The 24,228-nt window shown below is 48.7% G+C and overlaps 1 protein-coding gene across 2 annotated transcripts in view; it reads right to left on the minus strand.

The window, feature by feature from the left end:
- Window positions 1–1,383: 1,383 nt before the first annotated feature.
- ITIH2 (inter-alpha-trypsin inhibitor heavy chain 2) overlaps window positions 1,384–24,228 on the minus strand; it is a 41,088-nt gene continuing 18,243 nt past the window's right edge. Inside the window, exons 10-23 of one of the 2 annotated variants that reach the window (XM_044428349.1) lie at window positions 22,359–22,527; window positions 19,942–20,067; window positions 19,603–19,784; window positions 18,411–18,596; window positions 16,641–16,780; window positions 15,083–15,255; window positions 14,881–15,003; window positions 11,073–11,195; window positions 9,358–9,450; window positions 6,192–6,305; window positions 4,343–4,541; window positions 3,559–3,731; window positions 2,137–2,248; window positions 1,384–1,878 (exon numbers count right to left, since the gene is read on the minus strand). In XM_044428349.1, the coding sequence (XP_044284284.1) occupies window positions 1,731–1,878; window positions 2,137–2,248; window positions 3,559–3,731; window positions 4,343–4,541; window positions 6,192–6,305; window positions 9,358–9,450; window positions 11,073–11,195; window positions 14,881–15,003; window positions 15,083–15,255; window positions 16,641–16,780; window positions 18,411–18,596; window positions 19,603–19,784; window positions 19,942–20,067; window positions 22,359–22,527 (2,061 nt within the window). In that variant the 3' untranslated portion in view covers window positions 1,384–1,730. The remainder of the gene's footprint in view (window positions 1,879–2,136; window positions 2,249–3,558; window positions 3,732–4,342; window positions 4,542–6,191; window positions 6,306–9,357; window positions 9,451–11,072; window positions 11,196–14,880; window positions 15,004–15,082; window positions 15,256–16,640; window positions 16,781–18,410; window positions 18,597–19,602; window positions 19,785–19,941; window positions 20,068–22,358; window positions 22,528–24,228) is intronic. The other variant, XM_044428357.1, reaches the window with a different exon arrangement.

Here is a 24,228-nt window from a genome sequence, read left to right on the forward strand (position 1 = left end):
GCTACAAAATAGTCCTGCCTTGCGGGAGCAGCTTTGGGAGAACTGGGGGCCATTCACACCTCTTCATGCACCCTTGTAGGCTGCTCCACCTCTTCATCCACACACAGGTGCAGAAAATGGGGAGAGTTAGGAAATGGTGTCTGTAGACTCGGACATCCTAAAGGAGTAACATTAGCAAACATGGTTTGCAAGCTAATCTTCACCTTTTGGGCACCTGCAGTGGCTGTGGACGCCATTTTATTGCTCAAAGGGGGGCTGCAATCTTTGTTTTGGGGCTCTCTCTGAACTTTGGGGATGCTGGGGGCTGCATGTTGCCCACCACTGGCCCAGCTCAAACCAAGATAGTCAGGTCTGTGGTCTGACTTAGGAGACAGCAACTTCCTATATTTCAGGCTGGGTCAGTACCGAGAATGAGGAGTTCTGCGTGCACCCATATAGGAAGGAACATCAGTCGTTGCCTTCTGTTGAGTCATTCCATTGGTCCATCTGGGCCAGTACTGTCAACAGTGACTGGCTGCATCTGTCTGGGGTTGCAGGTGGGATTCTTTCCTAGCCCTTCCTGGAGGTGACAGGCATTGAACCAGGGACTTTCTGCTCAGTGGCCGGGTTCAGACAGCATGATAGGCCATGGTGGTTTTTATCATGGTGGGTCTGTCGTGTTGTCCAAACCAAGTTGTGGGATTTTACTGTGGTAAGTTTGGTCTTTAGAAACCATGGTAAGCAATGGCTTGTTCTATTCTTTACCAGCATGGCTTGTCATGTTCCTTTAGCCCCGGATCACGGTTTCCACAGTCTTGGTATGCAGCTACCATAGAGTCCCCTGGAAAGAGTGTCAACTCCAGTGAGGAAGAGGCAGGGCACAATGCACCTTGGGACTGAACTGCAAGCACAGTGCTTGCTGGGATACATGCCAGCAGTGGGAGGACTGAGTGGGGAGGACAGAAACCACAATAACATAGAAGCCACTTGATCTTCTGTCATAAAAATGTGAACCATGATAATCATGTAGGGTTACTTATCCGTGTGGTGTGAATGCATCCAGTACAAGGCAGCTCCCACATCCCCATGCTAGCAAAGCATGTGCTCTACCACTGAGCTGCAGCCTTCTTCCGTCTAGCCACCATTTTTCAAGTAGAAGAAGGCACAGAGCTCAAGCAACTTGTACCGCTGATCATGTGAGAACCAGGTGCAGATACCTGAGGAGGTACAAGGCAACCTCCCCAGGATGCCCTGGCACAGGACTTGTCTGTCTGGGCCTACTTGCGTGGAAGGACAGAGGAGGAACAGCTCAGTCCCTGTGGGGCTCCTTCCGGATCATATACTCTGGTCTGAGAGGCAAGGACCATGCCTCCAGTACTTGAATAAATTGCACAGAACACATGATCCTAGCAAAGGGCCTTTTATTCCGCTTGAAAATAGGATTTTGTCCTGTCAGGAGAGTGAACGTCCAGTGTTCAGCAGCCGACCTTATCTGGGCTTCCTTCCAAACTTGGTGGCCCTGTCAGCAGCATCAAGAATAGTCATCAAGGATCCCAGATGTGAGTGGAGAACTTTGTCACCTTCAGGAAAAAATAGTTGGCAGGCCGTAGATCACCTCCCGATGTTTTTCTCTTGGAAAAGGTCGGCCACCAGAAAAGACAGGTTCGCCAGTGTGTTGCTGTGGAAACTGAATCGAGGCCTTGGCCAGTTAGAAGCAGGTTGTTTCTTACCCCAGGTTGCACCCGATCCCATCAAAGACGCTTCAGGTAGCTGTACAAAGTGGGGACGAAGTAGTCACTGTAGGAGCCGTCAAGGAAACCTTTCCCATTATTGTGCACAAACCAGCACTGAACGTTGGTTCCAAACACGCGATCCAAGCGGTAGTCCTTTTGCAGCCCTCTTGCATGGGAAACAAAAAACAAGGTTAGAATAAATGATAAAGCTGAATTGAAGAAGAGGTGGATGAGGGGAAGCTTTCTCAGCCTGGACGCAATCTTGCGGTGGTTTCCTAGCTTTCGTGTGCTTCTCCCCCACACTTACACACCCCTTTCTAAATGGCTGAGATGCTTCTTCTAAGGCGTAGTTACTGGTGTAAAGAGCTTTATGCTAAAATACCCTTTTTGCCACTTGTTCATGTTCTTGAACATGATCCCTTACCTGGTGACCGTGAGTTTGTGGCCCTTGACGTCCATGGTGGCTTCTGATTTCCCTGGGACTCGGCCAGGCCGTTCGTTGTAGACGCGCACATCTGGTTCGCGCATGAACTGACCTGGGGAATGAGTTTTGCAAACGGTGCGTCACCTTCCGCGTGCCGTGAAGCCACCCAGGGGTTCTGGGTAACTCGGCCTGTGCCAATCTCGTCCACATCCCCGGAAATGCTGAGCAGTGACTGCAGTCAAGACCTGCAGTTCTGCCGGGGGAAGATGCGAAAGAGGCGGTCCACACCTCCGCACCATCTCCTGCACGGTGGCCTTCAAAGCCCTTGACTGTCTCTTCATCTCTTCTCCAGCTAAGCATACCTAGTTCTTTCCACCGTTTGTTCACAAGTCTCCGTTTCCAGGCCTTCCGTCAGCCTGGCTGCCTCCCCTTTGAAGGCTTCCTCGCCTGAATGCCCTCCAGACGTGTGGAAATGCTGGCTGGGAATTACGACCCTTGAATCCAACACATCTGGAGGAAGGCAGGTTGAATGCAGGCCTTCAAACTGCATTCTGCTGTAACCACATTTTACAGGCTCTTTCCCTTGGTCCCTTCTGCCTCTAACTTGCCTCTTGGTCCCTTCTGCCTCTAACTTGTGAGCCGCCCTGAGGCTTCGGCGAATGGGGCAGCATAGAAATGTTTTAATAAATAAATAAAATAAATAAATAAACTTCTTTGTGTGGGCCACAAGGATGCTGGCAGGTTGGCAGGGAAAGCCATGAGACAAGACTGAGGGAACCGGGTCTTTTCAGCCTGGGGAAGAGGAGACTCCAAAGGGATCTGCTGGCAACATATAGGTACATGGGGGGTGTCACATGGAGGTGGGTAGAGACCTGTTCTCCCCTGCAGAGGAAGGCAGGACGTGCTCCAATGGAGCCAAGCTCAGGGAACCCAGGTTCCGTTTGGATGCCAGGAAGCACTTCCTGACAGTCAGGACCCTGAGAGTGTGGAATGGGCTTCCATGGGAAGTGGTTGAGGCCCCATTGGTGCGGGTGTTCAAGGATAGGCTGGGCGTCCACATGGTGGGCATGTCGTGAGCAGAGCCGGCTGGTGCCGGGGGTCAGACTAGATGGCCTGGGAGACCCCTTCTGACTCGCTCTGTTCCTGTGTTTCTATGTGTACGGTCTGTGAGAGCAGGGTTCAGGTGTGGGATGCACACCTGTGAAGTGATTACAACACCCACAGTCCTCTGAGAACTTTGTGACAGAATGCCATGATTCGGAAAGTAAACTACTTCCTCCAACCCAAATGGGATCGTCCTTTCTACTCCTGCTTTGACGTTTTCGTGATCCTTTCCTCTCCCCGCAGTAGTTCCCTGTGGTCGTATCTGCCACGTGTCCCCGCAACAGCATATTGCTGCCTCCCAACTCCAGAACGCTTTACCGATGAGGCCATGGGCAGCCGCTGAGAAGTTGTTTGTAGGCGGAATATAGAGACCCAGGAAGTCAACATGGGCAGGATGCTTCTTCCACACACGGTGAAGCAAAACCATGAAGGACGAGTCCCCGTCAACGGTGAGGGTGACGTTGCTCTCTTTTGCCACAGAGATGCGCAATCTGGGATACATAATTCAGCCAGCAGGTGAGTGCCATTCTTAGATCCCAAGTTGGAACCATCTTATGGGCCTGCCCAGGGCCCGTGGAACCTAGCCGTAGCCCGAGGGCCTGTCAAGAACTTCCTGGTCGGAATGGGAGGACATCACCATTATACACCTGAGCTCCCCAAGAAGAAGCGGTCTCCCAGCCAGGTGGCGCAACTGTGGCTGCCCTGACCCTCCCCGAGCTGAGACCCCCCAGTTGCCCTCAGCTCTGTTGGCTGGGGTCCTGTATCTCACTGGGATAGGCTTGGCTAAAGTTACCCAGGTAGACAGGCCAGGCCTGGGTTGAAAACCCTCAGGGTTCATCAGCCCCCTGATGAAGCTTGCCAGTTTCCCCTTCAAGAGGCAGACCTTTTTATTCAAACGTTATTTTAATTGTTAATATTATTTATTTTATGCTTTGGCCAGGACGACTTAATTTATATTGTTTTATAGGATGTTATTTATTTATGTTTGTGAGCCGCCCCGAGGCTTCGGCAAATGGGGCGGCATAGAAGTTCAATCAATCAATCAATCAATCAATGTGCCCAGCCCAGGCCTGATGCGCCGGTTGTCCGGGCCTCTGCTCACCTCCTCCGAATGAGGCTTCCGGTATCAGACCAGGAGAGAGACGTGCTGGAGAGGCCATCCTTCAGGGTGATGGCATCCGTGCTGACCTCGACCTTCAGGCGTCTGTCTTCAAAATAAAACCCGATCTTGCCAAAGTAGGTGCTCAGTTTATTGTTCACCCTCTTCTTGGCCCCCACGAGCTGCCCGTTGACAACAATTCCTGCAAAACAGGCAAGTTCTCGGAGTCCTTACAGTGTTCAACATGGCGTCCCAAGTGGTTCTCGCACATTAGTGGGCATGTCCTGGGGTTGGGAAAGCAGGTCTGGAGAGTTCGAATGACACTTGGAATATGCAGCGACTGGATTTCCATGCACGCATCTACTGCCAATTGCAAGGTGCCAGAAAGAACATGCTTGTCTCCAGGTGAACCGAGTTATAGAACTGTGGGGGAACAGGTGGGGGGTGGGGTTATCCTGTTAAATTTTCCTGCAAACAATGATTTCAAATTTATTTCATTTTGGTGCCCAGGCTGGTATAATAGCAATGAATCAATACCGGGGAAGCAGCCCTTTTCAACTATTTGCTCCCAGGTCCAATTCAAGTTGCTAGTCCTTAGCATTAGAGCCCTATGTGGCCTGAGGGTCAAGTACCTGGAGGGGCACCTTGCACTGGGCCTGCAAGGAGTCTCCTCTCCTCTGTGTACTTTTTTGTTCTGTGGCAGCTACGGAAAAAGGCCTTTTCTGTTTCTACACCCTGTTCATGGAACAGCCTTTCCAGGCAACCAAGTCAAACTTTTCTTTTTTCCTGGCCATTTTCAGTTGGATAGTCTTTTCTGCTATCTTTTAATGCTGTTTATGACTGTGTTTTACTGCTTTGGGGTGCAAACTTATGCATGTCTAGACGGGGGGGGGGGGGGAAATCCTACAACATCCAGCAGGGAACTCTTTTAGGGCTTTGGTCGAACACAAAGGGGCATCCCCTTTGCTGCATTTTGTGGCTTTTAAAATAAATGTTTATTGTTCATCACCCTGATGAAGATGGTTTATAAATACCCTATAAAAGCAAAAGAATTTCAAATGCAGAAATACAGAAATAACAATAACGTTTAAAGGAAACCATCAATGTTTCAAAACAGTGCAAAGTCTGTTTCACTTCGACCGCTTCTCGGCTCACTCAGATTGCTCTTCCTTTTCCCCCAGTTCCTCATACCTGTCATAAGAGTTCCCTGACCCCCAGGAGCGGTTTTGGGGGGCATGGGGGATGTGGGAAGGAAGGCCGAAACCATTGCAGTTCTAGATAAAAACCACGGTCCACCAGCAGTACAATTTGTCCTTGAGGAGCCTAATTAGTTTTTGCTCTCGCTTCTGCCGTTGCTTGACTCGATGTGCCGTTCACGCTGCATCTTCAGGCGTCAAGTACCGTCTGGCTCAGGCTCCAGCTGGTCAGATCCTGCCCTGTTCCCCTCTAGCCCACCAGGGCTTTTCTACCCGAGGTGGTGAATTGGTGGTACTTTGTTTCATCATGGAATTGAGACCTGAGTGCTATATGAAGAGTGTGGCCCTTCCTGCTTTTCCACCACACAACCTCTAGGGGGCACTGTGGTATCAGCATACATGCAGAAGAGGCCAGAACGTTTTCTTTTTTCTTTTACAATTAAATGCTGCATTTTCCCTGCTCTAAGGCGCTAATGTTTTTTAAAAAGAACGCAGAAGTGGTGGGCTACAATGCAATCTCAAGAACCCACAAGCAAGTGTGAGCACATCATAAATGTCTCAGATAGCACAGCCTTCAGCTCCACTCCTACTCTGTTCTCCAAATGCTACCATTTCACACCTCTTTCTAAACATAGAAGACTGGACTTTTCTCTTACCAGATGCAGCATCTGAAATTAAATTCAGGATTGTGCCAGGCTCAGAATCTATATTGAAGCAGATGTTCTTCTGTTGCCTTGGTAAATTGATGATAAAATGAGGATCGTTGTCCACTGGAAGACAAAACGAGGTACGTATTTGATGAAGAAGGCCAAGGGCATTTGCTAGAGACATGCTTTTTATTGCAGGGGGTAGGATACAGACTGGTCATCTGTTATATTGATTTCTGGAGGCAAAAAGACTTATTCCACAAAGAAGGACCACCAGGTGGCGGGCTCTAAGTGGTATTTATGGAGCACGGACCAAGGGTCATCACGGAATACCCTAAGTACAAACAGAAGGGCCTTTTCCACGGGACTCAACACTGCCTGCTTTCAGCTACATACAGAACTGAGCATGAAGAGCGTACAGGCCAAAGCTTGTCCATGAAGGAGGAGAGCAAGTATTCTGTGGGGTGGAGAACAAAGTAAGAGAGGAGGATGATGGGCATCGAGAACTCCAGCTCTTCGAGACTACATTTCCCCATTACTCCCACCCACGACATTTCTTTAAACGCCCTCCCTTCTGTAAGGGGCCATTCAATCCTATCAAGTCGGCTCCGTCTTCAGAGATGGCTCTTCTAAGGAAGTGGGGAAGAAGTGTCCTTGCAGTGGTTAGTGCTTGCGGCACTTAAATCGCAAGGGACTGACGGCCGTTTTGTGACTATCTGCAGCTGAAGAAGGAATTCCTCCTCTGCTCGCCCGGCCGGTCGCCAGCAATGGCAAAGCAACCAGGACGGGATGGAGTGGGGGTGTCACACGAGCTGATCCAGCTGCCTGGCAAAACCTGTCCCTTCCCAGTGCCCCTTCTAGACTATTTATAAAAATGCATGGGTTTTTAATTATATTAATGTATGCTTTGTTTTTATTCAGTTATTTTGCTGAGATTGTATTGTATTTATTTGGTATATTTTAACATTTTCTTGATGTTATTTGTTGATTTTATACTGTAATGGCTGCCAGAGAGCATGAGGTTAATGGGTGGCTTAACAAAGGTTAACAAATGGTTAACAAATCTAATAAACAAATAAATAAAAGGTTAATGGGTGGCTTAACAAAGGTTAACAAATGTTTAACAAATCTAATAAACAAATAAATAAAATCCTGAGCCTTCTCTCAAGCTCCTCAAGGGAAGGAGTTAAAGAGCATGCAGAGGGGGCTTAGGGAAAGATCTGATTTGCTCACACCCGACGATGCATTTCATGTTTGCAACTGGATGTTCTGTGCTGAGCAACACAACCCCACTGCCCCGCTCGTTCTCCAGCGGAGAACGAGAAATGGCATTGTAGGGGGGAAATGCAAAATTGGAACACAGTGCTCCAGTGCCTGGTAAGTCAGACCCAGTTCTGAGTCCACAGATTTGTCTCTGAACCACTTTGGTTTGTCATAAAGTATGAATTTTGCAAGTGAGGCCAGAGATCCTGGATGGCTTGAAAAGGGGACTGGACAGATTCATGGGGGAGGAGGCTATCGGTGGCTACTGGCCTTGCTGGCCCTGGGCTCCCTCCTTGACCAGAGGTGCCTGCCTGCCCACACCGATTGCTGAGGAGCTTGTGCTGGGGGAGGTCCTGGCCCCATCCTGCGGGAGGGATCCTGCGGGCAGCTGGTTGGCCACCCTGTGTATTTAGTGATGGACCAGATGGCCCTTGGGTCTGACCCTGCAGAACTTTTCCTTTGCTCTGATGACCTTCTTCTGGGTGGGCCTGGTAGATGCAGGCACCTATGCAGCCGCCGGAAAATCCCGACATTCCTCTCTCTCAGAGCAGCCCTTTCCAACCCAGTGCCTTCCAGCTGTTTCAGAACGATTGCTTCCAGCATTCCTGACCGAAGGCCATGCTGGCTGGGATGGATGGGAGTTGTAGTCCAAAACATCTGGAAGGCAGCAGGTTGGGCAGGCCTGTATGATATCATTCTCCAGATTTTAGGACCGAAAATATTTCTGTCCTGCTTTGCAGGCCCTCAGCAGTGTTAACTATTTCATGGCAAACATGCAACCATTAAACCAGGCACCAAGAAGCACAGTCAGTGATAAAGGAAAGAGAAAGGAAAGGAAGGATTCTCCTCCTCTGCCTGAGAAACACTAAAGCAGCCCTCCAACGTTCATGTCCTTCCCTAGAGAAACAGGGACGCCTCCGTTGCGTCCTCCTGCCCCCCAAGTAGGAATTCGCCAGGACACACCAGTGGGCCTGCTTGCAAAGGTGGTGTGTCCCCCGCACTACCTGAAGAAGCAAACACACGTGCACCCAAAGTATTCTCTTCCTTATTCTTATCCCAGCACCTGTAGATGATTTGAAATGAGCTGGAACCGGAGATAAAATGCCTTCTGCACGTTGCACGGGGCAGAGCTGCCTGTTGCCTTCCCTTTGCAGGGGCTGGGTGGGACTCAGCACCTCTGCAGACGTGCCCCACGAGGGCATGCCAAGTGCTTCTATCTCAGAGGGAAGGAGGAAGCTTTACGGAGGGGCGTGGTGAGCAGGAGAGCCGTGAGATGCAGGGGAGGAAAACCAGCTGCGGTCTAATCTTCCGGGAGGCAATCAAGTCAGGTGCCCTGAAAGCATGGGAAAGCAGGCTTCTAATGAGGAGGAGGAGGGAAAAACGAGCCTCGAGAATTAAGCACCAGATGAAAAAGGATCCGTGATGCCAAGCTGTGTGGCACTCAAAGAGACTTTGTCAGGAACCACAGAGCGATGCAGCGCCCCTGGTGGCCTGACAGAGAAGGCAGCCTGGCCCACCCTGCAAGTACTTGCAGGATTCGCATCAGATCTATAGGTGCTTGCAGGGTTAGCCCCAGAGCAGTCCTGCAGACCAGCTGCGAGCCACAGGTGGCATCATAAAAGGCTTCCTAGACTGGCTCACATTTGAAATAAATAGCCACCTGTCTCTTTGTGGCGGCAGTGTCCTTGCCTGTGTTTTCCTCAGAGGGCCTCATAGGCAGCTGAATTTAGTCTGCTCACCTGAGGTTTCGCACCCCTGTGCCTACCTGTGGTCTACTTATAACAAGGTAAAAGCTTTCCTCTTTGCCCTGAAGATTTAAAAGGATGGGAGGCTACATTGCCGCACCACTGAATCTGGTGCAGGCCTGCCCTAGCCCGAAGAGGTAAACGGGAATAAGAGAAATATGTTCTACCTGAATGTATGCGGTTACTGCCTGCTGGGTTCTTTGCAGCCTTACCCAAGGATGTGGAATTATCAGGCCTGGATTGCCCTAAAATTAAAGGTCCTGTGATGGAAGAAGATGGGTGAAATTTAGTTATCCCAGGGATCAGCCACAGTCTCTGACATGCATTTCAGCCATGCGACCACCTCTGTGGGGATGATATTGGGGATTTATACCAGTTTCAAAGCAGCCCTTTTATTTCTGCCATCTTGATTCAGCCTGCAGCCCTCACTTTGAGTTCCCGTCTGTCTCGAGGGCCTCGGAGCTAACAGCGGGCTGTGCGGCACCGGCAAACCCCGAGATCAGCATTTCTTCACTGCACAGCTAAAAGGTGCTCATGCCGTGCCTCGAACGCCTATGTGCTTTTGCAGTGGCACTCCTCGAGCGTATTTATTCTGTTCTCCCTCCATCCCTCTTTCTGTGCAAACCCAAATGCATGCATTTCGCTTCCAAAATGCTGCAATTGCACTTGCGTTCACATGGCCCTCATGTTTATATCATCGGAGCAGAACGCCATCCCTGCCCTTCAAGGGCTGTATCAACTTCCTGCTGAAAGTGTGTGTTGAAATCTGCAGCCCCCACAGGAAAAATGGATCACATGCACCCTCTCCTCCTATTTGGCTTTCCCTTGATGCTCCTGACGGTGAATTATACAAGGGGTAGGCAGAAGGTGGATATCCAGATGTTTCAGGCCAATTCCCAGCATTCCTCACCTTTGGCTATGCTTGCAGGAGTTAGAGTTCAATCTTCCGGAGCTCTCCCTTCTAGCTAGTCCCTAAATTATGATATATGGATTTGCAACAACGAGAGAGCAATCAAAAGGCCTCTCCGAGAGTGTTCCAAGGACCACGGGGATAAAAATTCTTCACGGAGGCCTTAGGCACTGCTGTTGGGGAAGGGAAATGGAAAAGGGGCTTTCTCCCACCCCTTGCATCACCAGCTTCGCTCTGCTCCTAGATCAGCACAGAGACAGCCATCGGAGAGGAATTCTGAGCCAGACCTACTGGCCGTGAGAGCCAGGAGGAGAGACAAGCCCCAGCTGCCTTCCCCAGGGGTCCTCGTGCCTCGATGCCGCTCTGTTTCTCATGGGCTGGGACGTTTTGATTGGCGGGTGGGAGAAAATTCTATTAGCTAATCAGATTCTCATTCAGAAAATCTGCCCGCCAAGATTCCTTTGCTATACTTAGAATCATAGAACAGTAGAGCTGGAAGGGGCCGTGAAGGCCGTCCAGTCCAACCCCCTGCTCTGGCAGGACCCCATGTTCCACCATCCCACTCAGGGGGCTGCCCAGTTCCTTTCTGAGTGTCTCCAGTGTGGGAGAGCCCCCCACCTCTCCGGGCAGCTGGTCCCGCTGCCGTCTTGCTCTGACAGTGAGGAAGCTTTTCCTGATGTCCAGCCTGAGCCTGGGTTGCCGCAACTTGAGTGGATTATTCCGTGTCCGACAGACTCAGACTCTCTCCAGGAGCCTTGTTTTCCGTCACACGAAATGTTTTGGGGCTGGCTGAGATGCACACCCATGGTGCACAGCACATTCCTGGGCCAGGACCCGGCTGGGCTAAGGCCTGGGTGGGACGGAGGCAGCCCCTTCCCCTGCCAGGGTTTCTTCTTACAAATCCCCCCGGAACAGCTACGCTGAGGAAATGCCGATGAACGTGAACAGGAAAGCCAGTCCAACGTCTGTTACCTGCACGCACGGTAGACAAAGTTGGACCAATGACGGCAGCTAAAGGACCCCCTGTTTTTGCGGTGGGCTTCACCCAAGATGGGACGGGATTGCCAGTTGGTGCTTGGCCAATTACTAAGGATCCTGTTTAGATAAATGAAGAAGATAAATGTTATGCATGATTAATGCATTGCCCACGAACTGTATGGGATATTATTATTACTTGGTTCTTTAAATTATGTAACTTTTCCGTATTTTCTGGTCCTTTATTCACACCTGCCTTCCCCATCATGGCTCTTCCAGGTGGGTGGGACTACAATGCTGATCTTCCAGCCAAAAATGCTGTGGAATTTTTTTTAAAGTATAGTCACTTATTATGGCGTCCCTAAGGCCCCCAAGGAGCGCAAAAATTGCAAGCAGCTGCCTTGATGCAGGTCAACAAAACACTCCCAGCAGTTTTCCTCTCCAGAGGCACCAGGTCTTTTGGCTCTTAGTAGCCCAAATATTCTGCACCGCAACAAGGAAGGCTACCTGGGTGGGGAAATTCATGTCCCTTGCAGGGAGGCTCAGGCCAACAGGGCGCCCTCGGGGTGCTGTGACATGCAGTCAAGCCAGCGCAGACTTAGGGCGCCCCTACGAATTAAAGGGCCCAGAACGCCTGGCGCTTGGCAGCCCTGCTCAGCTCATGCACCCTCGGGGGCTTCCTTTATGCAGCCGATGCGTCTCCTGCTTGCTCCTCCTCCTCTTCTCTGGCTCCAGCTTTCTCCCGCACGATTATCTCCTCCAGGGAACGGTGCCTTCTCACGACGTGCCCAAAGCATATCAGCCTCCCTTTTGCCATCTCTGCTACCGGCGCACGTTCTGGACTGGCTTGCTCTAGGACCCCCTTGTTCATCCTTCTGTCGGTCCAGGATACGTGCAAAGCTCCCCTCCAGCACCAGGTTTCGGATGCCCCCGTATTCTTCACTGTCCCGCCTTCACACCACACAGGGCGCTTGGGAACACCGCACTGTGGGTGATCCTGATGAAACATCCTAATGCTGGCGCTTCTTTTCCCGTCGGTTCATGGCTGTCTCCCAGGTCTCGATCTTCTTCGGACGGCTTGCCTGCAGCCTCCATTTGAGCGGATGGCTGCTCACTGCTAGTACGAAAAACATTCTGGTGTCGCACCACTGCAACCCAGGCTCAGCAGCATCACTAAATCCAGACCCACCTGAAGGATGCCAGGTCGTGTGAGGCCGATTGCGCTCATGACCACTCGCCCCAGGGGGAAGGAGGACAGAAGCATCGACCGCGTGAACTCGGGGTGATGGTTTTGCAGTACTGCTGCAAGGAACCCCAGAGAGGCTTGGTCCCGGCATTGCTGTGGATGAGGAGGGCATACGGTGCGGCCCTCCATATCCAGAGAGTCAAGGACCGGCTGATGGGCAGCCATCAAATCTGCAGGTGCCACGAGGGCCAGAACGTGGCCTGGCCAAAAACTGTTTAGGCAGCCACGCTCCTTCCAACTCTCTGTCTCCCTCTACCCACCGCTGTGCTGATGGCTCCCCCGCTCGGCCCATTCCCTCCACATATTCAGGCCCCCTGCCGGGAAGAACTTCCCCAGCAGGGGTCTAATTCCAAAGCCCTGCATTGGTGGAAAGAGCTGCAGGCAGTCTCCAGGAGTTGATCTGGAAGGGTCAGGGTCTGAAGGGGAAGAGCCATGGGGCAGGAACACTTCGGTTTGTGCCCCTGGCTCATCCCTGAAGCAAATGAGAGGCGGGGATACCTGCAGGATTTGGGCAGAAAGAAACCCATGCTTTGCTGCTGGACTCGTCTCCCTCAAGGTCCCACAAACACTCCAGCCATTGCAAGCAGATCTTTATCCTTCACCAGATCTCGCTTCCTCCGGGATACGCCATTCCACGCCGTAACCCACTTTCCCGTTGTTTCAGCTGAGATTCTGTGGCCACTGAACACCCTCGGCAGACTATTCACTGGGCTCGGGTCCCCCCCTCAAGACCCCTTCTAGAGATTTGGGGAGGTTGGTGGAGCCCCCGCTGCAGACCCGAGCGCATGGATGTCGTCTCCTCGTTTCTCAGTGGCTGCACTTTGACTAGAGCCCTGCTTCCACCTGGCTTTCCCCCTGGAGCAAATACGAATGCTAATCGTGACTCTAATAAGACTAATAGTAATCCATGACCGACAGGTCTCTACCTCACGGGGCGTATGTTCTGGAGAGCAACAGAAAGGACAGCAAAGAGGAGGGAAAGAGAGAATGGAGCAAACAGGAAGAGAATACACAATGTTTTGGTTCTGGAGATGGATAAGTATCTTTTCTCCACTGGCAGCCTGCTTATCACAACAATGAGTGTTTTGCTGGAATAAAAACTACAGAAGCCACGTGAATAATTGTGTCCTTGTCCCATTAAAAATGGTCTTCACTAATTAAGCGTGTGAGTTTTAGGGCTTTTGTACATTAGCAATTCATCCTGTGGGATTCCTGAGGCTTCCTTTTCCATTTTCATTGGGGGAAAAGTGTGTGTCCTTTCCATGGTTCCTTCTGGCCAATTCCTCGGCCTTTCCATATATCTTGCTAGATAACTGAAAGGCGCTACAGCAGAATATGGCTTGCTGGGGCACTCCAGGATCTGTAGGAACTGTTTCTGTTTAAGTATGCCAAAAACTGCACCCTTCCTATATATTATTATGTATTTGTTATATTTTTATCCCACTTGCTTTTCTCCCAAGGTTCGCAAGGCTGTTTTTAATTCTCCTCCTGCTGTCAGTCATATCCTCATAACAACAACCCTGAGAGGTAGGCTAGGTTGAGAGTTTGTGACTGGCCCAAAGTCACCCAGTTGGCTCCATGGCTGAGCGGGGACTCGAACCCAGATCGCCTGAGTCCCACACCCGTGCTCTTAACCACTACACCGCACTGGCGAATCGATAAACTCTTTGGCTAAACGAGCACCCCCTTGCTCAAGAGAGCAGAAATGGTTCTGAACGAGGAGGGATACCTTAATTTAGATCAATGGCAAGCTACGTGTGGACAGCCAGATCATAGAATCCTAGAACAGTAGAGCTAGAAGGGACCTTTGGGCCATCAGGCCCAACCCCCTGCTCAGCACCGGACTCCAAGCTAAACCATCCTGCTCAGCTGTTGCTGACTTGCACACCCATTATCCTTGACCTCTGGCCCTGATTGCAGGGTTAATGGAGTCCAGACACCTCTGGGGGGGTACATGCCTCTCAGTCCTGCTTTAGACTGGTGCATCTGTCCCAGCATGCCGTGTTCTTAGAAGCGGTATTTCAACGTCCTTCTCATTCAGAAGGAATGCCTTTCGTCAGATGTTACTCACCAACCTCATTTTATACATCAAGAGAGGCGTAATAGAAATGTAAAGACTATGTGTTTGTGAAACATATAATTTTGGTTTTCAGAGACAGCTGCTGCCCAATTCATTGGCTCAGTTGTTAGCATCAGATCTGGTGAATGCTTGAAAATAAGTCCCTCTGAGGTCCAGTGAAATTTATTCCCATCAGGAAGGAATTCTGTCAGACTATCACTCTGTGTAGCCTTAGGTCAGTTTGTATGCCATTACCCTGGAATAAGTCCCATTAAATTCCATAAAATTTACTTCTGAGTAGACATGCGTAAGATTGCACTGTTAGTAAATCAGCATTTTAAAGCAATGGATTCTTACATTGAACATTGCAAATACGCTTCCTCCTTCTAGTAACGACAGGAATAATAGCAAAAGCAAAAACTTTCCCTCTCCTTGGAATTTAAGTTCTCTTCCCCATCACAGGAAAACACGAAAGAGCCTAAAACAGGAGCTTGTCTTACCCTCGTGCACAGCTGCTGCCGTGGGACCCATGAGAAGAGATAAGGTATCCTTCGTTTTGGGGGTGGTTTTGGCCCAAGAGGGGATGGAATTGTCAGGTTTCGGCTGGCCGATGGTTAAAACACCTGATTGGGGAGAAAAAGAATGAAATTAGGGTGGAGCTGAGCTGCACAGCAAGGACCGGAGACAGTGAACTGGGCCGACCTGGGCAGCAAGCCCTTTTGCGGTCTTGCGGTGAGTCCGCCAGCATCAGCTCTTCTCCGTCTGGGCTTTCAATCAACATGGCCGTGTAGGGAGTCACGATGTGATGGTCCAGGGACATCTGCAAGATGGACTTTGTGATGTTCCTCTTCAGGGCAGCTGTTGGAGCCAAGTTCCTGCATGGTGTGAAAATACCAGCCACTTGTTCAAGGATGGACGCCCGAAGTTTCATTAGATTTTGTCGTATTTACATGCTTTCCCCAAAGATTTGGGAAAGGAGAAACAATCGAATAGGCTAGGTAGAAGATGCTATAAAGCAGGGGGTGGACAACCTGGTATGCTCCAGAATTTTGGACTACAGCTCCCATAATCCCTGACCAAGGATTCTGCTCATTGAGGCTGATGGGAGTCAGAGTCCAAAATATCTGGGGGACACTAAGTAGGTTACCTCTGCTGTGAGACCCAGAAAACATTGTCTGGGTTCAACTTTCCAACATTTCAGAGCTGAGTTGACCATGAGGGAGACTGAAGAGGAGTCTAGGAGACTAAACAGCCCCATTCTGCCCTACGCCAATGTTTTTATTCTAGACTAGGTGCAGGATCCTAATACTGTTAGGTACAAAGCAGTGTTTGTTTTGGCTGCGAAAGCTGTCTCAGATGGAGACTGGGGGTGCCAGAGACAGTAGGCCTTGATAACCGCTCTTTCCAGGTCAATATAAAAGCTGGACGGGGCGGAGATGAGCCAAGATGGTGGCCTCTTCCCATCTCATCTAGCCAACCCAGTCCAAATGGCCGCTGGACTCCACACAAGCAGCAGGATAGTGCCCTCTACCACTCCTGAGCCCCCCAGCTAGTTTAGGAGGCCAAAGTCTGGATCGTGTGGCCCATGCAGTGGTGTCGTCAGCAAAGGAAAGCAGCCAGAGAGCTCAGGAGGAACATCAAGCACCATCTGCCACTTGAGGTGGTTGCCTCGCAACAGCTGGTACCAGAGGGCCTTGACGGTGACCGATACCACGCTTCTAACTGAAGCCTGTTCTCGTGCTCTCTTTTTGTCGTCGCACTGAGTCGTCCATTAGATCGTGGCAACCTGTGTATGCGTCCGTACTGAAAACAGACAGGGGAGCCCCCACCAGCGTGTCCCTCACCGCTGTCCTGTCTCCCTGCTCCACAGAACCCACAGTACCACCTCCCTCAAATTAGCGCCCTGCTGAAGGCTGGGACTTCAGCTCCCATAAAGTGAAGCGCAAGCTCTATGCATGACTGAGGATGATGGGAGCTGCAGTCCAACACACTGCAAGGGCTGGGGAAGAGAGCCACTGGGGTAACACCGACTATCGCCAGGGAAGGATCCCAGCCAGCAATTCTGTCCTGCAAGGATAACGCACATTTTCTGTCTCTCCTCCAGAAAGATTCTAAGATAGAACAGGCAACATGTGGCCTACAGTTCCCATCAGCTGTAGCTGGTAGTAAGGAATGATGGGAGTTGTAGGCCAACACACCCAGAGGGCCAAACGTAGTTCACCTGCATTCTATGCAATCCAGTGGATTCCTTCCTTCTCACCTCTCAGCCATAAGTTGATTGATGGTAATGTAGGCCCACAACTTTTCAGTGAATTTGGGGTCGGCGTGAATATCGTTGTTCAGGAATTCATCCAGTCCCTCGACATCTTCCAAGGTCTCCAAGACTAACTGAGCATTGGACTAGGTAGCAAAGAGAAGCCAGAGACAGAGCATGCATGGTGTCCGCAGTTCCAATCAGATGCTTTATGAGATTCTCTTAGGACAGCCTTGCTCCACCTGGTACTCTCCAGATTTATCGGACTACAATTTCCATCATATTGGTTGAATAAGGTGGGATCTGTATGCTCACACATCATGAGAGCACCAGATCATGGAAATGCTGAAAGGATTGTCTTTGTTGTTCCATCCATGCACCTGGCCTGAACAACAAGGACAGCAGGAGATGCAAAGTCAAAGCTTCTCCACACTTACAGGGGTTCTTTCTCTTGGAAAGACACCAATCTCTGATCCTCTTTCACAAACTATTTTAAAGCTTCCTGTGCTAGCTTTTGGTACTCAGGCTTAACTCAGTCGTTTTTAGCTTACGTTTGATTTATGAAAAACTTTAGTTGGCTGTTAATTGTTTGTGTTTTATACCATGTCTGACCTTCGGCCTTAAGACATAGGTTGGCTAAAAGTCCAAGTGTACCTGCACAGAAGCAATTAATCACAATGAAAAACATTAACAGGAATCTTTTAAGTCATTGAGTACCTACCCTTAAGCTGGTTCAATGGGAGATTTCTTTACATGATCCAATCAGAAGCTGAAGCAAGCAAGTTGCAAGTGGAAGAAAGAGACCCTAGTTAATCAGGGTCTCCTGACTCAAGCTGGCCTTATGTGGTGCCTTCTGAGAAGTACTATTGATTCATTTTATTTACAGTATATCTCCACTTTTTTCCTTTCAAGGAACTCAAGGCAGCTTATATAATTCTCCTCCTCCTTTTGACCTTATCCTCATAACAAAACCCCAGTGAGGTAGGTTGGCCTGAGTCTGAGAGAGACCTAAAGCCCCCCAGCGGGCTCCATGGCAGAGTGAGGACTTGAACCCAGATCTCCCGAGTCCCAGTCCTACGCTCTTAACCACTCCACCACACTGGCTTTCATGTCTTCTTCAGGTAGATATTCTAGTGCACCTTCTCCAATCTGGCTCCCTCCAGGTGTTTTGATCTATGACTCCCATCAGCTTTGATCTTTGGTCATGTCGGCTGAGAATGATGCAAGTCCAAAACATCTGAAGGAACCAAGGTTGGGGGGGGTGTTGTAGTCTCACCCTGTGGAAACCCATTAAGAGAAAATGTTCACCAGCAGTAAACACTTGCTCTGCTGAACGTGGGCGCTAGATCTTGGAATTCCCAAAACGGATAGTGTGGGAGATGACAGAAGCCCGTGGATAACGGGAGAATCTTTGGAAGTCTGGCTTGCCTGTAGGATCCAAAGTTTCTCCATCACAGGTCTGAGAAAGCTTTGATCATTTATTTATTTAAAAATAACAAATGTACCAAATTTGTACATTTTTATATTGTACCAAATTAACCTAATGGCTGTCAGGGTGGTTTACAATTTAAAAAGCAACAACAAACCTACTAACAATAAAAAGCACAATGTAATGACAATCCATCAAATAATCCGCAATGATAATAAAAGAAAAAATAAACTAAATAAATAACAAATCCAATCAATCAATCAATCGTCAATAAAACCAAATAATCCCAAACTGTATACATATACCAAGCTTGGAAAAGAGAGAGGAGGGCAAACTTGTGTACTCACGGCAGTGGCTGTGATCACACTCTGTAAGTGTTGTACATTCACAGTGTCCACCTTCCCGGCTACCACAATCTCTGACCCACCGAAATAGTTCTGGAAGGTGTTGTGCGTCACGTCGGACACCAGACCCTGGGGGTAGTTGAACTCCAGTTTTTTGAGCAGCGGCGTAGAGACCTGGTTGTAGAATTTCTGCAAGTGCCAAAGAACAGCTTGATTTTAGGAGCGTCTTGCACCCTGCCTGAGATGCTTCCCTGAGTTGGATCCCCTAAAGTGTACGTCAGAGTTCTCCAGTCAGAAATGCATACAAAATGTGGATATTAGGAAAATAAGAAAAATCCACGATGTGAGGAAATTTGTTTGCAAAAAGTGTATATTAAATGCATTTGCATCAAAATACCTACATGTGTTCATGCAATTTTTTAAAAATTATTTCAACATTTGGAATGGACTGAATGGACCTACTGGAAAAATAAGAATCTCGGAGAAATATTGGCAGAGTTGTTCATTCTTACTCATGATAACCGGATGATTACATTTCAGAATAAATGTTTTATCTCTTTACAGAAAGAACACAGAGGTACCTATGTTCTGAGAAATGCAACTGCTATAAGGGGAATAAAATATCCATTTTCCTTCTGTCTTTCAACTGGCATTTTCTGTAATTGTATATTATATTTACAGTATTTATGTACTGCTGCACATCCAAGCAGTGATTCTGCAGCAAAGTTAAAACAGATAAAAGAGTTAAAAGGGTCCATTACAAACAAGGTAACCTTTGGAAGTTGATGGGTCAGCCCAAAGGCTTCCCAGAACAATGCAGGTGCTGAAACCACACAGTGTCTGTGCCGGACTGATCTCCAGAGGCAGAAAATTCCACGAAAATTGGTCCATGCACTGCAGGTTCTTCTCATGGCGGACACCAGTGGAGACATGGGCTGGAACCACCAGGAGAATGTCCTTCAGTGCTGGGCAGGTTGCTAAGCGAGAAGGTACTCTTCCAGGTATTCTGGTTCCCAGTTCTTCAGGGCTAGATCCTTAAACCTGGCCCAGAAGTGAACAGGTAGCCAGTGCGGCATTTTCAGCAAAGGAGTTGGATGCTGAAAAAGGGCAGTTCCCCGCGGCAGCCAAACTGCCCTAGCTCCGGCCTCTCGAGTACCCTTACGGCTTTATACGGTTAAATAAAAGAGAAACACGCCTTCATCTGAGAAGAGGTCTCCTGATTCCCAAAAATTCGTTGTGCCATGCCATTGTTTTCATGGGCCAGTCTCTTCAGGAAATCATAATCCACGTCAAATCCAATCCCAAGACAGAACAAAGAGATGTCATCTTGAATATGCTTCTTCACGTTCTTCTGAATTGTCGGCAGCTTCAGTTCGCCTGATGGAAACAGAAAGGAGAAAGAGGGCAGAATTCCTCCTGGGTGTTCCTCCCCCCTCCCCCCTGGAAAAAAAATCCCCTAGGTTTTTTCCATGGTATTTTTTCTCCACTTTAGTTTTAAGGATGCAAAATGGAAGCCTGAATCTGGGATTCATACCAACAGTAGGATCTCCATCGGACACCAGGACAATCATGGATACAGAGTTCGGATCCAGCATGCCAAATTTGTTGGCTTCATTTAAAATAAAGATTGCACGGAGAAGAGCATCATTGATATTTGTGCCTGTTGGAAAAGGAGTTAATTAGTCAATCAATTAATTAATTTCTATACCATTCAACAGTAGTATAAGCCTGCTATCCACAGAGCTACAGCAGTTTCCTAAGGACAGATTTGTTCTCTTCAAGTATATCTCTCGCATGTGGCATGTATCATTACCACATTGCATTTATATCCTGCAGTTTTCTTCTTGTGCAGAACCCAAGGTAGCTTACATAGCTCCATTTTATCCCCACAACCACCCTGAGAGGTAGGCTAGGCTGGGAGTAAGTGACTAGCCCGAAGTCACCCACTGAGCTTCATGGCTGCCTGGGGACTAGAAACTTGATCTCCCAGGTCCCCATCCAGTCCTCTCACAACCACACCACCCTGACTCTGTACCCTCACATCAAGCCCTGTGGACATTTTGCCCATGGGGTGGGATGTGGCCAAGCAGAATTGGACAGACAAATCCACTCCTGATTTGACAGCGATAGGTCTTTGAGCAACATTCTTTGAAGACCTTGATCTGGAGTTTTTTCAGCAGAAAGATAAGGCTGAGAACTTTCCGGCTTGTCTAACCTGACCAAGTTGCTTGCATTGTAAAAGTGTGTGCGCGCACATATGCAGATTCCTTTACATTTTTCTTCTGTATTCCTATGTGATCTATTAAAATACTAGATGCTGGTTTTCTCATCTTGGTTAAATTATATTGTCAGCCAATACTGGTAATGCATAGAAGTGGTTTTATGCTCCCCACCCTTTGGGTTATTTTGAGATATCTAATGAGGCTAACAAATTGAACATTAAAGCCACCAAAGGGAGAACAACAACAAACATATCCAAAAAGGCAGGAAACATCCATTTTAAGAGTCAGGTTTAAGGATGTGCCACTCCCCCAGTTCTTCTGCAGAAATTGACAGGAGAATTAAGCATATACCATGGGGCTTAAATATACTTTGGGGGTTCATGCCCTAATTTTTTTCTCAGACCACCACAAAACAATGTTACATCATCAGCAGAGTGCTTTTTATGTGTTGGGAAATTTCAGATAAATCCTGGTTTTAAAAAAACAAAACAAAATGTTGCTTATATGATCCTTCGTGTTAAAAAAAATCAAACCTGCATCTCTCACAAAGCACCAGCTTTCCAAGCCAGGTTGCTGTTTAGCATTGCTGTTGCCTTAAGAAGATGGCATTCTTAGCTAGATTGAGAAGCGATATACCTGTATTCTTATCAGCTGTAGAAAAACCTGAAATAATGCTGTTCGTTTGTTTCCAAATGGGCCCATCTAAACAGGGACAAGCTCCTGCAGAGTGTAGCTGTCAAACCAGACTTCCGAAATGGCTCCTCCATCAGACATATTTGCATGTTTAAACAGACACAAGTGGCTGACCTGAACTGTCAAGAATTTACTAGATAATAATAAAGCAATCAGTGATGTTTTCCATCCTATTGTTAGCAGTATTTCTGATTGGTTTAGAACATTCATGCCTGAAGACATCAGAATGCTATTGTACTAACATTATCTGGAAACTTAATACTCTGTATTGGTGTATGTGACTAGCAGGTTATAAAAGTGTCTGTACATGGGCTGTGATTTTGTAGCTGAGTTTGCCTCTACCCAGTAATGTATTATCATTAGTGACTGCAGGTACTGGGCCACCAGTCAATAAAGCAGCAGAAGTTCAAACGGTTGATCATTCCCACGGACCTGAGTTTTTATTTCCTCCTCACAAATTGAAAACCGAGATTCTGTCACTATGCACACAATATTTGTGGATCTGCCCATGTGCAGACGGTGCCGACTGCAGAAATCAAGGACACAGGGTTCCTTCGCAGCCCCCTCCCTCCCAGATTTTATACATGGTCCTCCATCTAAAAGAATAATTGTTCTGAGTGACGCTCCTGATTACCCATTGAATTTCTCTGTTTGATCTGGACCCTTTCTTTCCACCAAAACTAGTACTCTGGGGGTTTACAAGCACAATTAGCATGGGTCAAAACAACAAGACAATACATGACAATACAATAAAATCATAACAATTATTGAAGAAAAGGATGAAATAGAGTTAAAAATTGGCCGCAAGCTGAATGGACCTGCTTATAGGCCAAATGCCTTTTGGCATAAAGGAGACTTTGCCTGCCAGAAGAAAGGCAGCAAAGATGGAGTGAATCCGCAGCACTGGGAGTGAAGTCAAAGGACTTCCCATGGAATTGGAGGGAAGCTGTGGCAACCTAAGATCTCGGGACCCCCAGCTGGAGGTGCTGCAGGCCACCCATCTGCTTGGACTGCTTGCGCTGGAAGTCGAGCTCACCTCCATTGGGATGGATTCCCTCAATGTACTTCTTGGCGGCGTCTGTCTGCATTCTGGAGGCCTCCACCAAGCTATCCCTCCAGCACCGGACGTTATGGTTGAAGTCGAGGATGGAGAACTTGTCATCGGAGCGCAGGTCTCCCAGGATGGTCTTCATGGCTTCCACCGTCTGAAAAATGAGCAGTGGAACTTGGAGGCACGGCCGTCGCTCTCCGTCCGGCATAGATGTCACACCGGCTCAATGCACAATCTTCGGCATGTGTAAAGCAGAGCGCAGTGTGGAACCCCTTTCAGCCGGGTCCCGTTCAGAAGATGCTCTTGGGCCCACATTGCAGGGTCACATGGGCCCAGCATGAGAAGCACTGGTGTATTTTAGCTGCAGAGCTAAAATGGGGGTGCTCGTAATCCTGCAAACTCAGAGGCGTACAGGACTCCAGGGCAGAGCAGGAGTAGTGGAGGCATCCTTTGCCTTTCCAGGCTTCCCATTCTGCATTTTTGCCATCTTGCAATGGTGTTTCAGAGTGGGAGGGAAAGAGGTTGGGCAGCCCCAGGAAACCCTGTAACTTGGCCACCCCTCGCGCCGTCTTGTCCCCTCCCCCTCAAGCTACCCCTTTCCCCTCCTCTCCGAGGTTGTTTTTCCAGCCTCAGAACACAGGCAATGCCGTTCTTTCTGTATCAGCTGCGTGGGGGACAAGCAGGGCCGTCTGAACGCGTGGGCCTGATGGGCACTTGCCCGTGGGCCCCATACTAATCTGTGTATGTTAACCCTTGGAAAATGGGAAAACTTCCAAAATTAACAGAAGTTGTAGTTGTCATAGGGGCCCCTGGACACTGCTTTGCCCAGGTCCCATAATGCTGTTCAGACGGCCCTGGGAACAAGAAGGGCCAAAATACGGATTTCCCCATCCAAGGTCGGAGGGGTGTCTCCGACCTTGGATCTGGGAATGCAGACTATCCTATGCCCTCTCCAACAATGTTAGGGGCCATAAGGCCAATCCATAAAGCAGAACGGGGAAGCAATTGTGCAAAAGCTGGCAGAGGAAAGGGTAGCCACCTTGATGAACTTGAAAGAGTCTGGTTCGGATCCCAGGTGGGCTGCACTCGGCGCTGGAAACTGACATTCAACATCCCTCCTATATGGGCTGGCACAAAAGAGCAGGGGATGGACCCCTTCCCTTGAAATCAAGCCTTGCACCGGGTTTTGATTTCTTCTCCTTATATGGGGCCCGCAGGTTGCTTCCCCTACAGCCTTCCAGGAAAACTAGAAGCTCGGCACAAGGGCGTCCTTGCATCCTTCCCACGCACCCACCCTATTGCAATCTGGACCCGAATCAGAGTGATGCTTTCATCTGAAAGGCGCATTGGGAGGCCCTTCTCCGGGAACCCTCCGTGAAGGAAATTAGGAGGGTGGGTACTCGGAGGAGGGCTTTCTCTGCGGTGGCACCCAATCTATGGAATGTGCTCCCCAGAGAGGTCCGCCTGGTGCCGTCGTTATTTGTTTTTCGGCACCAGGCGAAGACCTTTTTATTTAAACGTCATTTTAATTGTTAACAATATTTGCTTATTTATCTGGCCAGGGCGACTTCTTTTATATTGTTATTTATTTTATATTGTTAATTTTATATTGTTATTTTTGTATTTTATTGTATTTTATTTTCTGCTGTGAGCCACCCCGAGGCTTCGGCAAGGGGCGGCATAGAAATGTTTTAATAAATAAATAAATAAATAAAATAGGATGACATTTTTGTTTCCTAATCTCTCCACTATGCTAATAATAAAACGTACTAACACCTTCAGGATGTATTTGAAAAGAAAAGCAATATATAAATAGCATTAATCATAAATGTGGGTAAAGAAGAAGGATTATTTA

The sequence above is a fragment of the Varanus komodoensis genome, unplaced genomic scaffold, assembly GCF_004798865.1.
Source record: "Varanus komodoensis strain SLA01 unplaced genomic scaffold, ASM479886v1 scaffold1, whole genome shotgun sequence".
NCBI classification, from domain to species: Eukaryota; Metazoa; Chordata; class Lepidosauria; order Squamata; family Varanidae; genus Varanus; species Varanus komodoensis.